The following is an 18799-nucleotide window of genomic DNA, read 5'->3' as shown; positions in this document are numbered from 1 at the left end:
GCGTTATATCCACATTGGTTTCCCCTTCCCCCTCTTCTCAGTACTGGCACTATCTCACTTTATAAATTATTTTATTGATAATATTACCTCACAGTGGTTATTGTACGACATTGGTCTCAGATACTAGCCAAGTTTTACTAAATACACTGTGGGACCTTTTGTGTCTTACCAACAGATATTTTCCCTTCTTGGCTGTGACACTTGTGCACCTTAAATATATATATACTAGATTGTGGCCCGATTCTAACGCATCGGGTATTCTAGAATATGCATGTCCCCGTAGTATATGGACAATGATGATTCCAGAATTCGCGGCAGACTGTGCCCGCCGCTGATTGGTCGAGGCAACCTTTATGACATCATCGTCGCCATGGCAACCATTATGACATCTACGTCGATACTGTGCCCGTCGCTGAATCAGAAACGTGGGATTTCTACGTCCTTTATGACATCATTATGACATCATCGTCGCTGTGCCCGTCACTGATTGGTCGAGGCCTGGCGGCCTCGACCAATCAGAGACACGGGATTTCTACGTCGATGCTGTGCCGCTCTCTGATTGGTCGAGGCCGCCAGGCCAGAGCCGGGATTTCCAGGACAGACAGACAGACAGACAGAAAGACAGACAGAAAAACCCTTAGACAATTATATGTATATATTTTTACTTTTTGCTTGATATTGCACTTTATAGCCATTTTTTTCACATTTTTAACAAGTATTTATTTCATTGTTTCTACGTCCCAAGATCGTTTTTACCATTTTTATCTTTTTTATTCCGGACACATTGCATAATATATATTATATAATATCATGTCTCTTTTTGTACATTAACTATTTTGTACCTTAGTGGTTGTCTCGTGCTACACTTTTTTCTTATATAATTTTGTATTAAAAATATATTTAAATATTTTTATATTGTTTTATTTTCTGTAATTTGACTTGCTGCTGCCTCAATAAAGATACACCTATATGAACTCCGTGCTGGCATCTCTCTCTTTTTCTTTGGTTCATTCTCTGGGTTTGGTGTTTGTTCCCTTGTAATCTAGTGGTCTCCACTGCCTTTTAAACCGCACTTCACTAGGAATTTTATATTATTATATTTATTACCTGTGCATTATTTATATTTGTGTGGTTTTACCCCCTTTTTCTTTGCTGTTCAGGTATAGGGCAAAGCAATACTGTAAGACATTCTATGAATGTAAAGTTGATGTAAATAGACTTCAGCCACAGTACTTACGGAAAGGTGTTATATTAACAGACAATCTTAACTACAACCTTTAATACGAATTTTGAAAGAAAGGAGACTTTCATATATATCCTTACTTAAAGGGAACCTGTCAGCAGGATTGTGCACAGTAACCTACAGTGTCAGGTTGGCGACGTTATGCTGATTAAAATGATACTTCAGTTGATGAAATCTGTCTTGTGATTGTTGTTAAATTTTTTATTTTCAGTTTTGCGTTAATGATATATATGCTTGTGCTTCAGGGTGGCCTGTGTGTGGGGGGCTTAATGGGGTGCTCTGCTTGCATATTCATCTGCATGGCTTCTGACCGGTAACTGATCCCCCAGTGACCTGCCCAGATTTTACATAATGAATATAACATATACCGTATTTGAAAATAAAAAAAAAAATCACCTTCTGCAGGTAAGCACCTGCACTGCAGCATGATTGCATCTATAATGTGTATTTTTTATTTTGAAGGCATACATTAATTCCTAAAAAAAAAAAAAAAAACATCAGTCTGGAAATAGTGCTATTTGCGTCTGCACAGTAGCAGCTATCAGCGATCCAATAGCTGCTATTGCACAGGCAGCACCATCTTGCTAAAGAAAAAGAAAGTGCCTCCTCCAAGATGGCACCGCCGGCGCCTGTGCAGTAGCATCTATAGGATCGCTGATAGATGCTACTGCGCAGGTGTGGCCAACACCATCTTAGTGGAGAATTTTTTTTTTCTTTAGTAAGATGACGCTGCCAATGCCTGCGCAGTAGAAGCTATTGGAGATCCAATAGATGCTACTGTGCAGGCAGCACCATCTTGGAGGAGGCAACTTTGTTTTCTTTAGCAAGATGGCACCACTGGCGCCTGCGAACTGCCCGCTATCGGATCACCGATAACTCCTACGGTGCAGGCGCGGCCGGAGCCATTTTCAGACCGATTTTTTTTTTAAGGAATTAATGTATACCTTAAAAAAAAATTAAATACACCTTTTAGATGCAATCAAGCTGCAGTGCAGGCGCCGCTTGCAGTTGGTGATTTTTTTAATATAAATATAATATTCATTGTGTAAAATAGGGGGCAGGTCACTGAGGGGATCAGTGACCTGTCAGAAGCCATACTGATGAATGGCCGCCAAACAGCAAGAATATATCATTAACTCAAAACCGAAAATAAAGATTAAACAACAACCGCAAGACGAATTTCATCAACCAAGGTATCATTTTAATCAGTATAATGGCGTCAACCTGACACTGTCTGTAGCTTTCTCAGCATAATCCCGCTGACAGGTTCCCTTTGACATACTGGTGCGAATACCGAAAAAGTTAGTTATTAAGAATTCTGATTGTGATGTGAATGGTGCGAGTTCAATGTAAATCCAAATCAACACGCACCAATAATAAGGACATTTAATCAGTATTTAAAGATGTGTTTTATTCTTAGATATAAAATAGGCTTACAGTTTTTTAACCACAAAAAGTTGAGATATTGAAACATCTGATTTTTTTTTTTACGTAAAGCAATAAGTTAACCCTGCAATGATTTCTCTTTCCATATTAGAAAGAAAGTTGAGGTCATTGCCAAACATCAATCTCCATTGCACAAACTAAATCAATGCTCTTTCAACAATAAAATACAACCTACATATATAAAACATGTGGTGATCATAAATTATGCATATTTAAAAAATGCAAATATGTTTAATAAAGTGCAAAAAGAGAGTTGGCCACTGAAAAGGCCTCTTTTCCTTGAAGAAAAAAAGCCAGAATTACGGTAGATATATGAAATTCACTTTTGTTAAAATATTTTAGTCCTGAAAACTACACACACTATTATGCACTTTACTAAAATTTGAAAGATTTTAGGCAGCCCTTACTAAAATGGTATATGGGTTATGGAGAATAAATTTATACAGGGAGCCCCTAGGCTATAAACTAGCCAAGTTCCATAACTTTGTTAGGAACCTGGATATGTATGCAAGTAGAAACAGGGCCAGGAAAAAAATAATAATCACCTCACCACTCAGGACATCCCACTGTCCTCTTTCCATTGTTTGACGCGGCATATCTCTGGTCTTTTCACTATAGGCCAGGATTTACGGTTACGCCCAGGCCTTAGAGGTTATTACATATCATGGGGTCTTGACATCCTTCATGGCCAAGACACAGACAGAAGTCTTGGAGATGTGGCACACAACAGTGGACAATAATGGACCATATAAGTGAACAGTGGGAGCAGATGGAGAGGTATTAGGTTTAATTTTTTGAACCATCTTATTCCCGCCGTAAGGCATGTTGCATCTCTGGCCTCTCCACTATAAGAGAGGACTTCCGGCCACATCATAATGTTGTGATAAGGATGCAACCTTATGACGAGCAGTGAGCTCCGGGCGGAATGTATCTTGGAAGTGCTGTTCAACAGTGAAGATGCCTGACGTGCGACAAAAAGTAGAGGAAAAGGATGGCGACTGGAGAGGTGAATATATTAGGGTTTTGTTTTTAACATCCAACGTTCATAACTAGGGGTCCTATGTAGGTCCAATGTTCATAAGTCGGTGACTCTCTGTAGTTACTTATGTTACCCCAATCTATATATCCTAAAAAGGTATATATATCACCTACTTTACACTGCGCATCCAGTTTTCTGGCATAAATAAGTAGCCAATTATGATATGTGCTATCCTGGGAAACAGTTTGCAACATTTTATTTTTGTCACTAACAGCATTAAAGAAAAGTGGGTAGGACTTTGCAGATGAGTGTTGTCACCTATGGTCTAACACATTTATTTTACGGCAAGATTAAAATTTTAGTGTAAAACGTAGAGCATTTACATTGGCTTGTACAATTTTAATGAGGATCTGTCATCAGATCTAATAATATAATCTGTATATATCATGATACAGAATACCAAGTCCTGATGAGGATGGTGAGCTTTTTGGCAAATTCATCTAAGAAAGAATATTGACTCATTTATTAACACTTAGCATTCTATGAGCCATGATACACTGATTTTATAGTGTCCAAGTGCATTCACACTGCTCTACAGATGCTGATAAATGACCTGAGTTAATGCAGCCTGTGGATTGGGCAAAATGCCTCAGATGTCAAGTTCTCTTTAAAAGCCCTCCTACCTGCTTAAAAGCCACATTGTTCAAATGAGCATGAACGTCACTGTTACATGCGGCACTGAGAGAAGGCAATATAAATGGGATTCCTTTTTGGGTGGTTTTATACACAGTGTTTTCTGGGGGGGTAAAAAAATGTTTTCATGCATTTTTTGGAATTTGTGGATTAAGAAGGAATGGGAAAAATAAAGTACTGTAAGCATTATATGTGCTAAATAAGATAAAAAACAAACAAACAAACAAAAAACATATTTGCCTTCCGGACTAGCTCCATTGGGTGGCAATCACAAGAGTGATACAGTTCCCATGAGTGACGTTCGCTCTTTAGGCTACAGTCTATGAGTCACCCTGATGGGGTACAGCATTCATGTGACAAAGTCACAGGATCACCTGAACACAGCGCTCAGATGGGGTACCAGTCCAGGAGGCAAGCATTGCTTTTTTTTCTATTCTATTCAGTAGATTGAAAACATTTAAAAAGGGGCGGTCTACTGTTCGACAACCCTTCTAAGATAACACATGTCCACATTCTATGATACTGGGCTGGGAGTACAATCCCATTTTGGGACCCCTGATTTTAAGCCAGAGCAAACTGCTGCTAATGGAGGGAGTGTCTCCTACTAAAGCAGGTGCCCTTTGACCATTTAATATTACCATGTGAAGCTGTAGTTATTCAAAACTTTCCAAGCAAGTAAAAGCTGTCCATCGGGCCGCTCCTTTTAGATCGGTTGTTATCTTAATGAAACAACTCTTTTAAATACATCTACCATTATAGGCTTTAACTGTGAATGGCTACTATAAGTCTCTTTCTAACATTGTAAGGCTTTTGGATGTTTTCCTTCATTCAATCAACAAACCTTGTGTTTGAAATTCACGTGTTAAGTACACTTTGAAAAACTGCTATTTTTACATTATGAATTAAAATCCTTGGTGGCTTTAGGTCACAATCATCTCAGTTTAAGTCAACACAAGGTACAAAAAGGCCATCCCTTTGAAGACAAAGTCAAGAAGTCTCATCACTCAGATGATTGCTTCATCTCTGGAAGAGGTTCTTTGAGTGGCCTAGGAAGAAAGATGGGGAGATTAATAAAAACATTCTGATGTGATAAGATATGCAGACATAGTTACCATTTACGGCTACGTTGTGCGGATATATGCAATGTGTTCAGAATAAGGGCTCAATTCAGTAATCAGTGATTGTTCTTGTACACAAAAAAACAGATCCAGTGTTTAGAATCAGATTCATCAGTGTTTGGTTTGTGTGTCAGTTTTACTCATTGATGTACCCTCCCAGAAAATAGACTCAAGCAGTAGAAACCCCTATATCTCTGTACATGCAATGAAGGCAGCCAAGAGAAAGGCCAAGTGGAAGCACCGGTGTACACTAAACTGGCATTGGATTTCATTACAATGTGACATCCTGCAGGCGGTTTATCATTAAAGAAATAACAAAATTACATAGAAATGATCGGTTTTGTTCAATTGAGTTGTATATGCTGTACATTAGATATGGCTAGAAGTCCACTTCCAGATTTTTCCTTTAACCCGTTAGTGACAGAGCCAATTTGGTACTTAATGACCAGGCCAATTTTTGTTTTTTCGTGACATATTGTACTTCATGTTAGTTGTAACATTTCTTCGATATTACTTGCGATTATTTATGAAAAAAACGGAAAAATGGCGAAAATTTTTAAAATTTTGCAATTTTCAAACTTTGTATTTTTATGCCCTTAAATCAGAGAGATATGTCACGAAAAATAGTTAATAAATAAGATTTCCCACATGTCTACTTTACATCAGCACAATTTTGGAAACAAAATTTTTTTTTGTTAGGGAGTTATAAGGGTTAAAAGTTGACCAGCAATTTCTCATTTTTACAACACCATTTTTTTTTAGGGACCACATCACATTTGAAGTCATTTTGAGGGGTCTATATGATAGAAAATAATGAAGTGTGACACCATTCTAAAAACTACACCCCTCAAGGTTCTCAAAACCACATTCAAGAAGTTTATTAACCCTTTACGTGCTTCACAGGAACTGAAACAATGTGGAAGGAAAAAATGAACATTTAACTTTTTTTTGCAAACATCTTAATTCAGAACCATTTTTTTTATTTTCACAAGCGTAAAAACAGAAATGTAACCATAAATTTTGTTATGCAATTTCTCCTAAATACGCCAATACCCCATATGTGGGGGTAAACCACTGTTAGGGCGCACCGCAGAACTTAGAAGTGAAGGAGCGCCGTTTGACTTTTTCAATGCAGAATTGGCTGGAATTGAGATCGGACGCCATGTCACGTTTAGAGAGCCCCTGATGTGCCTAAACAGTGGAAACTCCCCACAAGTGACACCATTTTGGAAACTAGACCCCTTAAGGAACTTATCTAGATGTGTGGTGAGCACTTTGAACCCCCAAGTGCTTCACAGAAGTTTATAACGTAGAGCCGTGAAAATAAAAAATCGCTTTTGTTTACACAAAAATGATCTTTTCGCCCACAAATTCTTATTTTCACAAGGGTAACAGGAGAAATTAGACCACAAAAGTTGTTGTGCGATTTCTCCTGAATACGTCGATACCCCATATGTGGGGGTAAACCACTGTTTGGGCGCACCGCAGAGCTTGGAAGTGAAGGAGCGCCTTTTTACTTTTTCAATGTAGAATTGGCTGGAATTGAGATTGGACGCCATGTCGCGTTTGGAGAGCCTCTGATGTGCCTAAACAGTGGAAACCCCCCACAAGTGACCCCATTTTGGAAACTAGACCCCTTAAGGAACATATCTAGATGTGTGGTGAGCACTTTGAACCCCCATGTGCTTCACAGAAGTTTATAATGTAGAGCCGTGAAAAAAAAAATCGCATTTTTTCTACAAAAATGATCTTTTTGCCCACAAATTATTATTTTCACAAGGGTAACAGGAGAAATTAGACCACAAAAGTTGTTGTGCAATTTCTCCTGAGTACGCTGATACCCAATATGTGGGGGTAAACCACTGTTAGGGCGCACCGCAGAGCTTGGAAGAGAAGGAGTGCCGTTTTACTTTTTCAATGTAGAATTGGCTGGAATTGAGATTGGACGCCATGTCGCGTTTGGAGAGCCCCTGATGTGCCTAAACAGTGGAAACCCCCCACAAGTGACACCATTTTGGAAACTAGACCCCTTAAGGAACTTATCTAGATGTGTGGCGAGCACTTTGAACCCCCATGTGCTTCACAGAAGTTTATAACGTAGAGCTGTGAAAAAAAAAATTGCATTTTTTCTACAAAAATGATCTTTTTGCCCACAAATTTTTATTTTCACAAGGGTAACAGGAGAAATTAGACCACTAAAGTTGTTGTGCAATTTCTCCTGAGTACGTCGATACCCAATATGTGGGGGTAAACCACTGTTTGGGCGCACCGCAGAGCTTGGAAGAGAAAGAGTGCCGTTTTACTTTTTCAATGTAGAATTGGCTGGAATTGAGATCGGACGCCATGTCGCGTTTGGAGAGCCCCTGATGTGCCTAAACAGTAGAAATCCCCCACAAGTGACCCCATTTTGGAAACTAGACCCCCCATGGAACTTATCTAGATGTGTGGTGAGAACCTTGAATGCCCAAGTGCTTCACAGAAGTTTATAATGCAGAGCCGTGAAAATAAAAAATATTTTTTTTTCCACAAAAAAGATTTTTTAGCCCCCAAGTTTTTATTTTCACAAGGGTAACAAGAGAAATTGGACCCCAAAAGTTGTTGTCCAATTTGTCCTGAGTATGCTGGTACCCCATATGTGGGGGTAAACCACTGTTTGGGCGCACGGCAGAGCTCGGAAGGGAAGGAGCGCCTTTTTGGAATGCAGACTTTGATAGAATGGTCTGTGGGCATTATGTTGCGATTGCAGAGCCCCTGATATACCTAAACTGTAGTAACCCCCCACAAGTGACCCCATTTTGGAAACTAGACCCCCCAAGGAACTTATCTAGATGTGTGGTGAGAACTTTGAATGCCCAAGTGCTTCACAGAAGTTTAGAATGCAGAGTCGTGAAAATAAAAAATATTTTTTTTTTCCACAAAAAAGATATTGTAGCCCCCAAGTTTTTATTTTCACAAGGGTAACAAGAGAAATTGGACCCCAGAAGTTGTTGTACAATTTATCCCGAGTACGCTGATGCCCCATATGTGGGGGTAACCCACTGTTTGGGCGCACGGCAGAGCTCAGAAGGGAGGGAGCACCATTTGACTTTTTGAGCGCAAAATTGGCTGTCGTGTTTGGAGACCCTCTGATGTACCTAAACAGTGGAAACCCCCCAATTCTAGCTCCAACCCTAACCCCAACACACCCCTAACCCTAATCCCAACCTGATCCATAATCCTAATCACTAACCCTAACCATAATCACAACCCTTACCCCAAAACCACCCTAATGTCAACCCTAACCATAACCCTAATCAAAACCCTAAATCCAACACACCCCTAATCCTAATCTCAACCCTAACCTCAAACCTAACCCTAATCCCAATACACCCCTAATCACAACCCTAACCTTAACCCTAATCCCAAACCTAACCCTAATCCCAAGCGTAACCCTAATGCCAACCCTAACCCTAATACCAACCCTAATCCAAACCCTAACCCTAATACCAGCTCTAACCCTAACTTTAGCCCCAACCCTAGCCCTAACTTTAGCCCCAACCCTAACCCTAGCCCTAAGGCTACTTTCACACTTGCGTAGTTTGGCATTCCGTCGCAATCTGTCGTTTTGGACAAGAAACGGATCCTGCAAATGTGCCCGCAGGATGCGTTTTTTTGCCCATAGACTTGTATTGCCGACGGATCGTGACGGATGGCCACACGTCGCGTCCGTCGTGCACTGGATCAGTTGTGTTTTGGCGGAGCGTCGGCACAAAAAAACGTTCAATGAAACGTTTTTTTGTACGTCGCATCCGCCATTTCTGACCGCGCATGCGTGGCCATAACTCCGCCCCCTCCTCCCCAGGACATAGATTGGGCAGCGGATGCGTTGAAAAACTACAGCTGCTGCCCACGTTGTGCACAATTTTAACAACGTGCGTCGGTATGTCGGGCCGACGCATTGCGACGGCCCCGTACCGACGTAAGTGTGAAAGAAGCCTAACCCTAAATTTAGTCCCAACCCTAACCCTAAATTTAGCCCCAACCCTAACCCTAAATTTAGCCCCAACCCTAGCCCTAACCCTAGCCCTAACCCTACCCCCAACCCTACCCCTACCCCTAACCCTACCCCTAATTTTAGCCCCAACTGCTGTTCTCCTGCCGGCCGGCAGATGGAGACAGATGGCGGGCGCACTGGGCATGCGCCCGCCATTTTCTTCTGCCGGCGGCCAGGAGGAGCAGCAAGAGGATCCAGGGACCTAGGTGAGTATGCTAGGGTCCCCGAATCCCCCTATTTCTCTGTCCTCTGATGTGCGATCACATCAGAGGACAGAGAATTACACTTTACTTTTTTTTTTTTTTGCGGTCGCCGGTAAACAGTTAATTACCGGCGATCGCAAAACAGGGGTCGGTAATACCGACCCCGATCATGCTCTTTGGGGTCTCGGCTACCCCCGGCAGCCGAGACCCCAAAGATTCTCCCGGTGCCGGCCGGCGGGCGCACTGCGCATGCGCCCGCCATTTTGAAGATGGCGGCGCCCACCGGGAGACACGAGGAGCATCGGGGGAGCTAGGTGAGTATTGGGGGGCCACCTGGGACCCCCTTTTTCTGTCCTCCAATGTGCGATCACATCGGAGGACAGAGAAATTAAAAAGAGATCGCGTTTTTTTTTTTTTTGCGATCGCCGGTAAACGGTTAATTACCGGCGATCGCAAATGCGGGGTGGGTTAAACCCCCCCCGAATCATGTTCTCTGGGGTCTCGGCTACCCCCGGCAGCCGAGACCCCGGAGAAAATCGGCCTCAGGGGGGCGCTATTGACTTTTTCCACAGCGCGGTTAATTAACGGCGCTGTGGTTTAAGTACCCTTAGCGGCCGCCGTCAAAAGGCGTATCGGCGGTCGCTAAGGGGTTAAGATGACAGATTCCAAATATTTATGTCCCCATGACTGGATTTGTACGATGACAAAGCATCAATGTGGTATTGATACACGTGGGGACCACTTCCATCAAGGATACTTCTCTTTTTTATGCTTCCCTGATTCGGTCTGGCTGCACTGGCGTTTTACTTGTAAGTTATATCTTGCATCTCTGTGCTACAAGCAAATTTGTTGGATCTATATTTTTTTGGGTTGTCACCTACGTTTATTATATTTTCCTTACATATTATTGCATAAGATTTTCTTTTACTAGCATTTATCATATACCCATTCAATTTGCACTTTAGCTAAATATTATCAAATAATGGGGACATAAATAATCTTATTAACCCCTTAGTGACGGAGCCAAATTTTTGAAATCTGACCAGTGTTATTTTATGTGGTAATAACTCTGGAACGCTTTAACAAAGCCCAGTGATTTTGAGATTGTTTTTTCGTGACACATTATACTTTATGATAATGGTAAATTTAGGTTGATATGCTTTATGTTTATTTATTAAAAATATCAGAAATTTGAAAAAAATGTTAAAAAATTTGCAATTTTCAAACTTTGAATGATTATCCCTTTAATCCCAATAGTCATACCACAGCAAAACATTAATAAATAACATTTCCCACATGTCTGCTTTACAACAGCACCATTTGCAAAATGTTATTTTGTTAGCATTTTAGGAGGATTAAAAATGTATCAACAATTTAAATTTTTTTCAAGGAAATTTACAAAATTTATTTTTTTAGGGACCTATCCATGTTTGAAGTGAATTTGGGGGTCCTATATATTGGGAAATCCCCACAAGTGATACCATTTTAAAAACAGCACCCCCTGACATATTGAAAACTGCAGTCAGGTCATTTGTTAACCCTTCGGGTGATTTTCAGGAATTAATGCAAAGTGGCATGAGAAAAATGAAAATGTGTATTTTTATCACCTAAATGTCGGTAACTTCTGAACAGGTTACTACAGCCGACAGACTCTAAGGCCACTATTTGGTCATGAATTTCCATGACAAACATCAGGACCACGCAATCATGATCTGAGACCACCAATTGGGATAAAGAGGAAGCCCCCACAGTCTGTTAACCGTTTATAATGATGTAGTCACTATTGACAGCAGCATCTAAGGGGTTAAATAGATTTGGATGGCGCAAACACTGATCGTGGCTGATGCAGCAAGTTGTCAGCTATAGTGGACAGCCGACAGCTGCTGGATTGTCACCTGTATGGGGAGGCTATTCTCTAATATCTCAGGTCAGTTAAAAGGCGTATTGGCGGTCACTAAGGGGTTAATCTCTGTCTGTTTCTTTATGGATTATTTACATTTATCCCTTGTCTGTTTTATAAATATTTTTAAAACATTTTTTGTGTCGGTGTTGTATTGTTACTCAAAAATTGTTCATTTATCTTATCAGCAAGACTCGGCTCACTCGCACCCATATAAGTCTATGGGTGACAACGCACAGCACTCGGATTTCAACAGAGTGCCGTGCGATATACGCCGACGGCAGCAGAGGAGATGGACAAATTACTCTGCAGCGGTGATCCGAAGCTCTATGTGCAAAAGAATCAGCACACAGTAGCTTGACTCTCGGCTCTGGCTTGCAGTAGGTCAGGAGCCAAGGGTCATTAGCATATCACATCCGATGCTCTCACATCGGATATAATACGCTGGTGTGACTCCAGCCATACTGTAGACTTCACGTGTTAGGCCTGTTTCACACATCAGTTTTTAGCCGTCAGGTAGGATCCGACTAATTTTGAAAAAAACGGATCCGTTGCAAATTGTGAAAAACTGATGCGACGGATCCGTTTTTCTGCTGAATCCTAATCCTAGATTTTGTTTAATGTGTAAGAGACAGTTGGAACTTCACATAAAAAGACATCAAAATTTACCCAAAAATTAAGGTGAACCAATAGGATAAAACACACTATGGACACTGAAGAACCTTAGCTATTTATATGCATTAATTCAGCTGGAATACCTGTGAAGTAGTAAAGGCCACGGAGTTGTTGCTGGAGTGGGTAACGTGGAAGTTGGACTTGCTAACATGGCACGGTAAATGTTAGACGCAACAACAAGGATACAGAGAAGAATAGGTCCGATGATTGCTCCTTCCAGTCCTAAATAATAAGCACCGCCTGCCACTGCAAGGCCAGTTAAGTAAGGATGACCCCCTCTGTATTACAGGAAACAAAAATGTAAAGTTCCTTTACTATTCATTGTAGTGGTAATCAGGCACATGATAGTGTCTAATATACTGCCTTTTTCGTAGTGGTGGTGTCCTAAAAATTATCAATACTACCAAATATTATAATACAACATAAAATTTGAGATGCCACTGAGACATTAATATTGATGACAAAATGGCAGAAATCATCACCACATCAAAGTCTTATTGCCTTAAGCTACTAAAATATTTAGTGAAAATGCTGGCTACCAATACAGCAGTGTAAAGAAGGAATAGAGTATGCCTATACATGTGTTCTACCCCCTTTTTGGCCACATGTGATAAGTGGCCACAATGCTGAGAAAAATATAAATACATAAGAAATAAAGATAGAAAAAACTCCTGTTGCTTGAAAAAAGGAAGACAATTCTGATGTAGCTAAAGAAGGAAAATACAATTTTGCATAATGAACAAAAACAACTTGCTGTGCTATCACTATTATTTCTTTTAAAGGGAACTTGTCACCCCGAAAATCGCGGGTGAGGTAAGCCCACCGCCATAAGGGGCTTATTTATATATTATTATTATTATACATTTTTATAGCGCCATTTATTCCATGGCGCTTTACATGTGAATACGGGGCAAATATAGACAAATACATTAAACATGAGCAGATAACAAGGCACACGAGTACATAAGGAGGGAGGACCCTGCCCGTGAGGGCTCACAGTCTGCAGGGGGAGGGTGAGGATACACTAGGAGAGGGAAGAGCTGGCTGTGCGGCTTTTCAGTAGGTTGAGGATCACTGCAGGCTGTAGGCTTGTCAGAAGAGATGAGTCTTCAGGTTCTTTTTGAAGGTTTCTATGGTAGGCGCAAGTCTGATGTGTTGGGGTAGAGAGTTCCAGAGTATGGGGGAAGCACGGGAGAAGTCTTGGATGCGGTTATGGGAAGAAGAGATGAGAGGGGAGTAGAGAAGGAGGTCTTGGGAGGATCGGAGGTCGCGTGTAGGTAGGTACCGGGAGACCATGTCACAGATGTATGGAGGAGACAGGTTGTGGATGGCTTTGTATGTCAGTGTGAGGGTTTTGAACTGGAGTCTCTGGGCGATAGGAAGCCAGTGAAGGGCTTGACACAGGGGAGAGGCTGGGGAATAGCGGGGGGACAGGTGGATTAGTCGGGCAGCAGAGTGTAGGATGGATTGGAGTGGTGCCAGAGTGCTAGAGGGGAGTCCAGAGAGTAGGAGGTTCTGTAATGCTGTAGATAAGCCCCCGATGTTACCTGAAAAAGGAGAAAAAGACGTTAGATTATACTCACCCAGGGGCGGTCCCGCTGCTGGTCAGGTCGGATGGGCGTCTCTGGTCCGCTGCAGCGCCTCCCATCTTCATTCCAAGACGTCCTCTTCTGATCTTCAGCCACGGCTCCGGCGCAGGCGTACTTTGCTCTGCCCTCTAGAGGGCAGAAAATAGTACTGCAGTGCGCAGGCGCCGGAAAGGTCAGAGGCCCGGCGCCTGCGCACTGCAGTACTTTGTCTGCCCTCAACAGGGCAGAGCAAAGTACGCCTGCGCCGGAGCCGTGGCTGAAGATCAGAAGAGGACGTCTTGGAATGAAGATGGGAGGCGCCCATCCGACCTGACCAGCAGCGGGACCGCCCCTGGGTGAGTATAATATAACGTCTTTTTCTCCTTTTTCAGGTAACATCGGTGGCTTATCTACAGCATTGCAGAATGCTGCACATAAGCCCCTGATGCCGGTGGGCTTACCTCACCCGCGATTTTCGGGGTGACAGGTTCCCTTTAACCCCTTCATGACCCAGCCTATTTTGACCTTAAAGACCTTGCCGTTTTTTGCAATTCTGACCAGTGTCCCTTTATGAGGTAATAACTCAGGAACGCTTCAACGGATCCTAGCGGTTCTGAGATTGTTTTTTCGTGACATATTGGGCTTCATGTTAGTGGTAAATTTAGGTCAATAAATTATGCGTTTATTTGTGATAAAAACGGAAATTTGGCGAAAATTTTGAAAATTTCACAATTTTCACATTTTGAATTTTTATTCTGTTAAACCAGAGAGTTATGTGACACAAAATAGTTAATAAATAACATTTCCCACATGTTTACTTTACATCAGCACAATTTTGGACACAAAATTTTTTTTTGCTAGGAAGTTATAAGGGTTAAAATTTGACCAGCGATTTCTCATTTTTACAACGAAATTTACAAAACCATTTTTTTAGGGACCACCTCACATTTGAAGTCAGTTTGAGGGGTCTATATGGCTGAAAATACCCAAAAGTGATACCATTCTAAAAACTGCACCCCTCAAGGTACTCAAAACCACATTCCAGAAGTTTATTAACCCTTCAGGTGCTTCACAGCAGCAGAAGCAACATGGAAGGAAAAAATGAACATTTAACTTTTTAGTCACAAAAATTATCTTTTAGCAACAATTTTTCTATTTTCCCAATGGTAAAAGGAGAAACTGAACCACGTAAGTTGTTGTACAATTTGTCCTGAGTACGCTGACACCTCATATGTGGGGGTAAACCACTGTTTGGGCGCACGGCAGGGCTTGGAAGGGAAGGAGCGCCATTTGACTTTTTGAATCAAAAATTGGCTCCACTCTTTAGCGGACACCATGTCACGTTTGGACAGCCCCCGTGTGCCTAAAAATTGGAGCTCCCCCACAAGTGACCCCATTTTGGAAACTAGACGCCCCAGGGAACTTATCTAGATGCATAGTGAGCACTTTGAACCCCCAGGTGCTTCACAAATTGATCCGTAAAAATGAAAAAGTACTTTTTTTTCACAAAAAAATTCTTTTAGCCTCAATTTTTTCATTTTCACATGGGCAACAGGACAAAATGGATCCTAAAATTTGTTGGGCAATTTCTCCTGAGTACACTGATACCTCATATGTGGGGGTAAACCACTGTTTGGGCACATGGTAAGGCTCGGAAGGGAAGGAGCGCCATTTGACTTTTTGAATGAAAAATTATCTCCATCGTTAGCGGACACCATGTTGCGTTTGGAAAGCTCCTGTGTGCCTAAACATTGGCGCTCCCCCACAAGTGACCCCATTTTGGAAACTAGACCCCCCAAGGAACTTATTTAGATGCCTAGTGAGCACTTTAAACCCTCAGGTGCTTCACAAATTGATCTGTAAAAATGAAAAAGTACTTTTTTTTCACAAAAAAATTCTTTTCGCCTCAATTTTTTCATTATCACATGGGCAATAGGATAAAATGGATCATAAAAATTGTTGGGCAATTTCTCCCGAGTACGCCGATACCTCATATGTGGGGGTAAACCACTGTTTGGGCACTCGGCAGGGCTCGGAAGGGAAGGCGCGCCATTTGACTGGAAAATTAGCTCCAATTGTTAGCGGACACCATGTCGCGTTTGGAGAGCCCCTGTGTGCCTAAACATTGGAGCTCCCCCACAAGTGACCCCATTTTGGAAACTAGACCCCCCAAGGAACTTATCTAGATGCATATTGAGCACTTTAAACCCCCAGGTGCTTCACAGAAGTTTATAACGCAGAGCCATGAAAATAAAAAATATTTTTTCTTTCCTCAAAAATGATTTTTTAGCCTGGAATTTCCTATTTTGCCAAGGGTAATAGGAGAAATTGGACCCCAAATGTTGTTGTCCAGTTTGTCCTGAGTACGCTGATACCCCATATGTGGGGGTAAACCACTGTTTGGGCGCACAGCAGGGCTCGGAAGAGAAGGCACGCCATTTGGCTTTTTAAATGGAAAATTAGCTCCAATCATTAGCGGACACCATGTCACGTTTGGAGAGCCCCTGTGTGCCTAAACATTGGAGATCCCCCAGAAATGACCCCATTTTGGAAACTAGTCCACCAAAGGAACTAATCTAGATGTGTGGTGAGGACTTTGAACCCCCAAGTGCTTCACAGAAGTTTATAACGCAGAGCCATGAAAATAAAAAAAATAAATTATTTTCTCAAAAATGATCTTTTAGTCTGCAATTTTTTATTTTCCCAAGGGTATCAGGAGAAATTTGACCCCAAAAGTTGTTGTCCAGTTTCTCCTGAGTACGCTGATACCCCATATGTGGGGGTAAACCACTGTTTGGGCACATGCCGGGGCTCGGAATTGAAGTAGTGACGTTTTGAAATGCAGACTTTGATGGAATGCTCTGCGGGCGTCACGTTGCGTTTGCAGAGCCCCTGATGTGGCTAAACAGTAGAAACCCCCCACAAGTGACCCCATTTTGGAAACTAGACCCCGAAAGGAACTTATCTAGATGTGTGGTGAGCACTTTGAACCCCCAAGTGCTTCATAAAAGTATATAATGCAGAGCCGTGAAAATAATAAATACGTTTTCTTTCCTCAAAAATAATTATTTAGCCCAGAATTTTTTATTTTCCCAAGGGTTACAGGAGAAATTGGACCCCAAAAGTTGTTGTTCAGTTTCTCCTGAGTACGCTGATACCCCATGTGTGGAGGTAAACCACTGTTTGGGCACACGTCGGGGCTCAGAAGGGAAGTAGTGACTTTTGAAATGCAGACTTTGATGGAATGGTCTGCGGGCGTCACGTTGCGTTTGCAGAGCCCCTGGTGTGCCTAAACAGTAGAAACCCCCCACAAGTGACCCCATTTTAGAAACTAGACCCCCCAAGGAACTTATCTAGATATGTGGTGAGCACTTTGAACCCCCAAGTGCTTCACAGACGTTTACAACGTAGAGCCGTGAAAATAATAAATCATTTTTCTTTCCTCAAAAATGATGTTTTAGCAAGCATTTTTTTTATTTTCACAAGGGTAACAGGAGAAATTGGACCCCAGTAATTGTTGCGCAGTTTATCCTGAGTATGCTGGTACCCCATATGTGGGGGTAAACCACTGTTTGGGCGCACGTCAGGGCTCGGAATTGAGGGAGCACCATTTGACTTTTTGAATACGAGATTGGCTGGAATCAATGGTGGCGCCATGTTGCGTTTGGAGACCCCTGATGTGCCTAAACAGTGGAAACCCCTCAATTCTACCTCCAACACTAACCCCAACACACCCCTAACCCTAATCCCAACTGTAGCCATAACCCTAATCACAACCCTAACCGCAACACACCCCTAACCCTAACCACAACCCTAATTCCAACTGTAGCCATAACCCTAATCACAGCCCTAACCCTAATCCCAACTGTAGCCATAACCCTAATCACAACCCTAACCACAACACACCCCTAACCACAACCCTAATTCCAACCCTAACCCTAAGGTTATGTGCCCACGTTGCGGATTAGTGTGAGATTTTTCAGCATCATTTTTGAAAAATCCGCGAGTAAAAGGCACTGCGTTTTACCTGCGGATTTTCCGCGGATTTCCAGTGTTTTTTGTGCGGATTTCACCTGCGGATTCCTATTGAGGAACAGGTGTAAAACACTGCGGAATCCGCACAAAGAATTGACATGCTGCGGAAAATACAACGCAGCGTTTCCGCGCGGTATTTTCCGCACCATGGGCACAGCGGATTTGGTTTCCATATGTTTACATGGTACTGTACACCTGATGGAACACTGCTGCGAATCCGCATCGGCCAATCCACTGCGGATCCGCAGCCAAATCCGCACCGTGTGCACATGGCCTAATTCTAAAGGTATGTGCACACGCTGCGGAAAACGCTGCGGATCCGCAGCAGTTTCCCATGAGTTTACAGTTCAATGTAAACCTATGGGAAACAAAAATCGCTGTACACATGCTGCGGAAAAACTGCGTGGAAACGCAGCGGTTTACATTCCGCAGCATGTCACTTCTTTGTGCGGATTCCGCAGCGGTTTTACAACTGCTCAAATAGAAAATCGCAGTTGTAAAACCGCAGTGAAATGCGCAGAAAAAACGCGGTAAATCCGCCATAAATCCGCAGCGGTTTAGCACTGCGGATTTATCAAATCCGCAGCGGAAAAATCCGCAGAGGACCAGAATACGTGTGCACATACCGAAACCCTAACCCTACCCCTAACCCTAGCCCTACCCCTAACCCTACCCCTAACCCTACCCCTACCCCTAGCCCTACCCCTACCCCTAACCTAACATTAGTGGAAAAAAAAAAATTCTTTATTTTTTTTATTGTCCCTACCTATGGGGGTGACAAAGGGGGGGGGGGGGGGTCATTTATCATTTTTTTTTATTTTGATCACTGAGATAGATTATATCTCAGTGATCAAAATGCACTTTGGAACGAATCTGCCGGCCGGCAGATTCGGCGGGCGCACTGCG

General features: G+C 42.3%; 1 protein-coding gene across 5 annotated transcripts in view; it reads right to left on the bottom strand.

Annotated features, from left to right (window-relative positions):
- Positions 1-2639: 2639 nt before the first annotated feature.
- The window catches only part of TMEM245 (transmembrane protein 245), a 145427-nt gene continuing 129267 nt past the window's right edge, over positions 2640-18799 (bottom strand). For 3 of the 5 annotated variants that reach the window (XR_011314034.1, XM_069730492.1, XM_069730493.1), the window contains 2 exons: positions 12374-12568; positions 2640-5407 (listed from right to left, as the gene is read on the bottom strand). Coding sequence is in view for 3 of the 5 variants with exons in the window: in XM_069730492.1 (XP_069586593.1) it covers positions 5362-5407; positions 12374-12568 (241 nt within the window). In the remaining 2 variants the exon portion in view is untranslated. The remainder of the gene's footprint in view (positions 5408-12373; positions 12569-18799) is intronic. The other 2 variants (XM_069730494.1, XR_011314035.1) reach the window with 2 other exon arrangements.

This window comes from Ranitomeya imitator, chromosome 6, assembly GCF_032444005.1.
Source record: "Ranitomeya imitator isolate aRanImi1 chromosome 6, aRanImi1.pri, whole genome shotgun sequence".
Classification (NCBI taxonomy): domain Eukaryota; kingdom Metazoa; phylum Chordata; class Amphibia; order Anura; family Dendrobatidae; genus Ranitomeya; species Ranitomeya imitator.
This window is presented reverse-complemented; position numbering and strand designations above follow the sequence as displayed.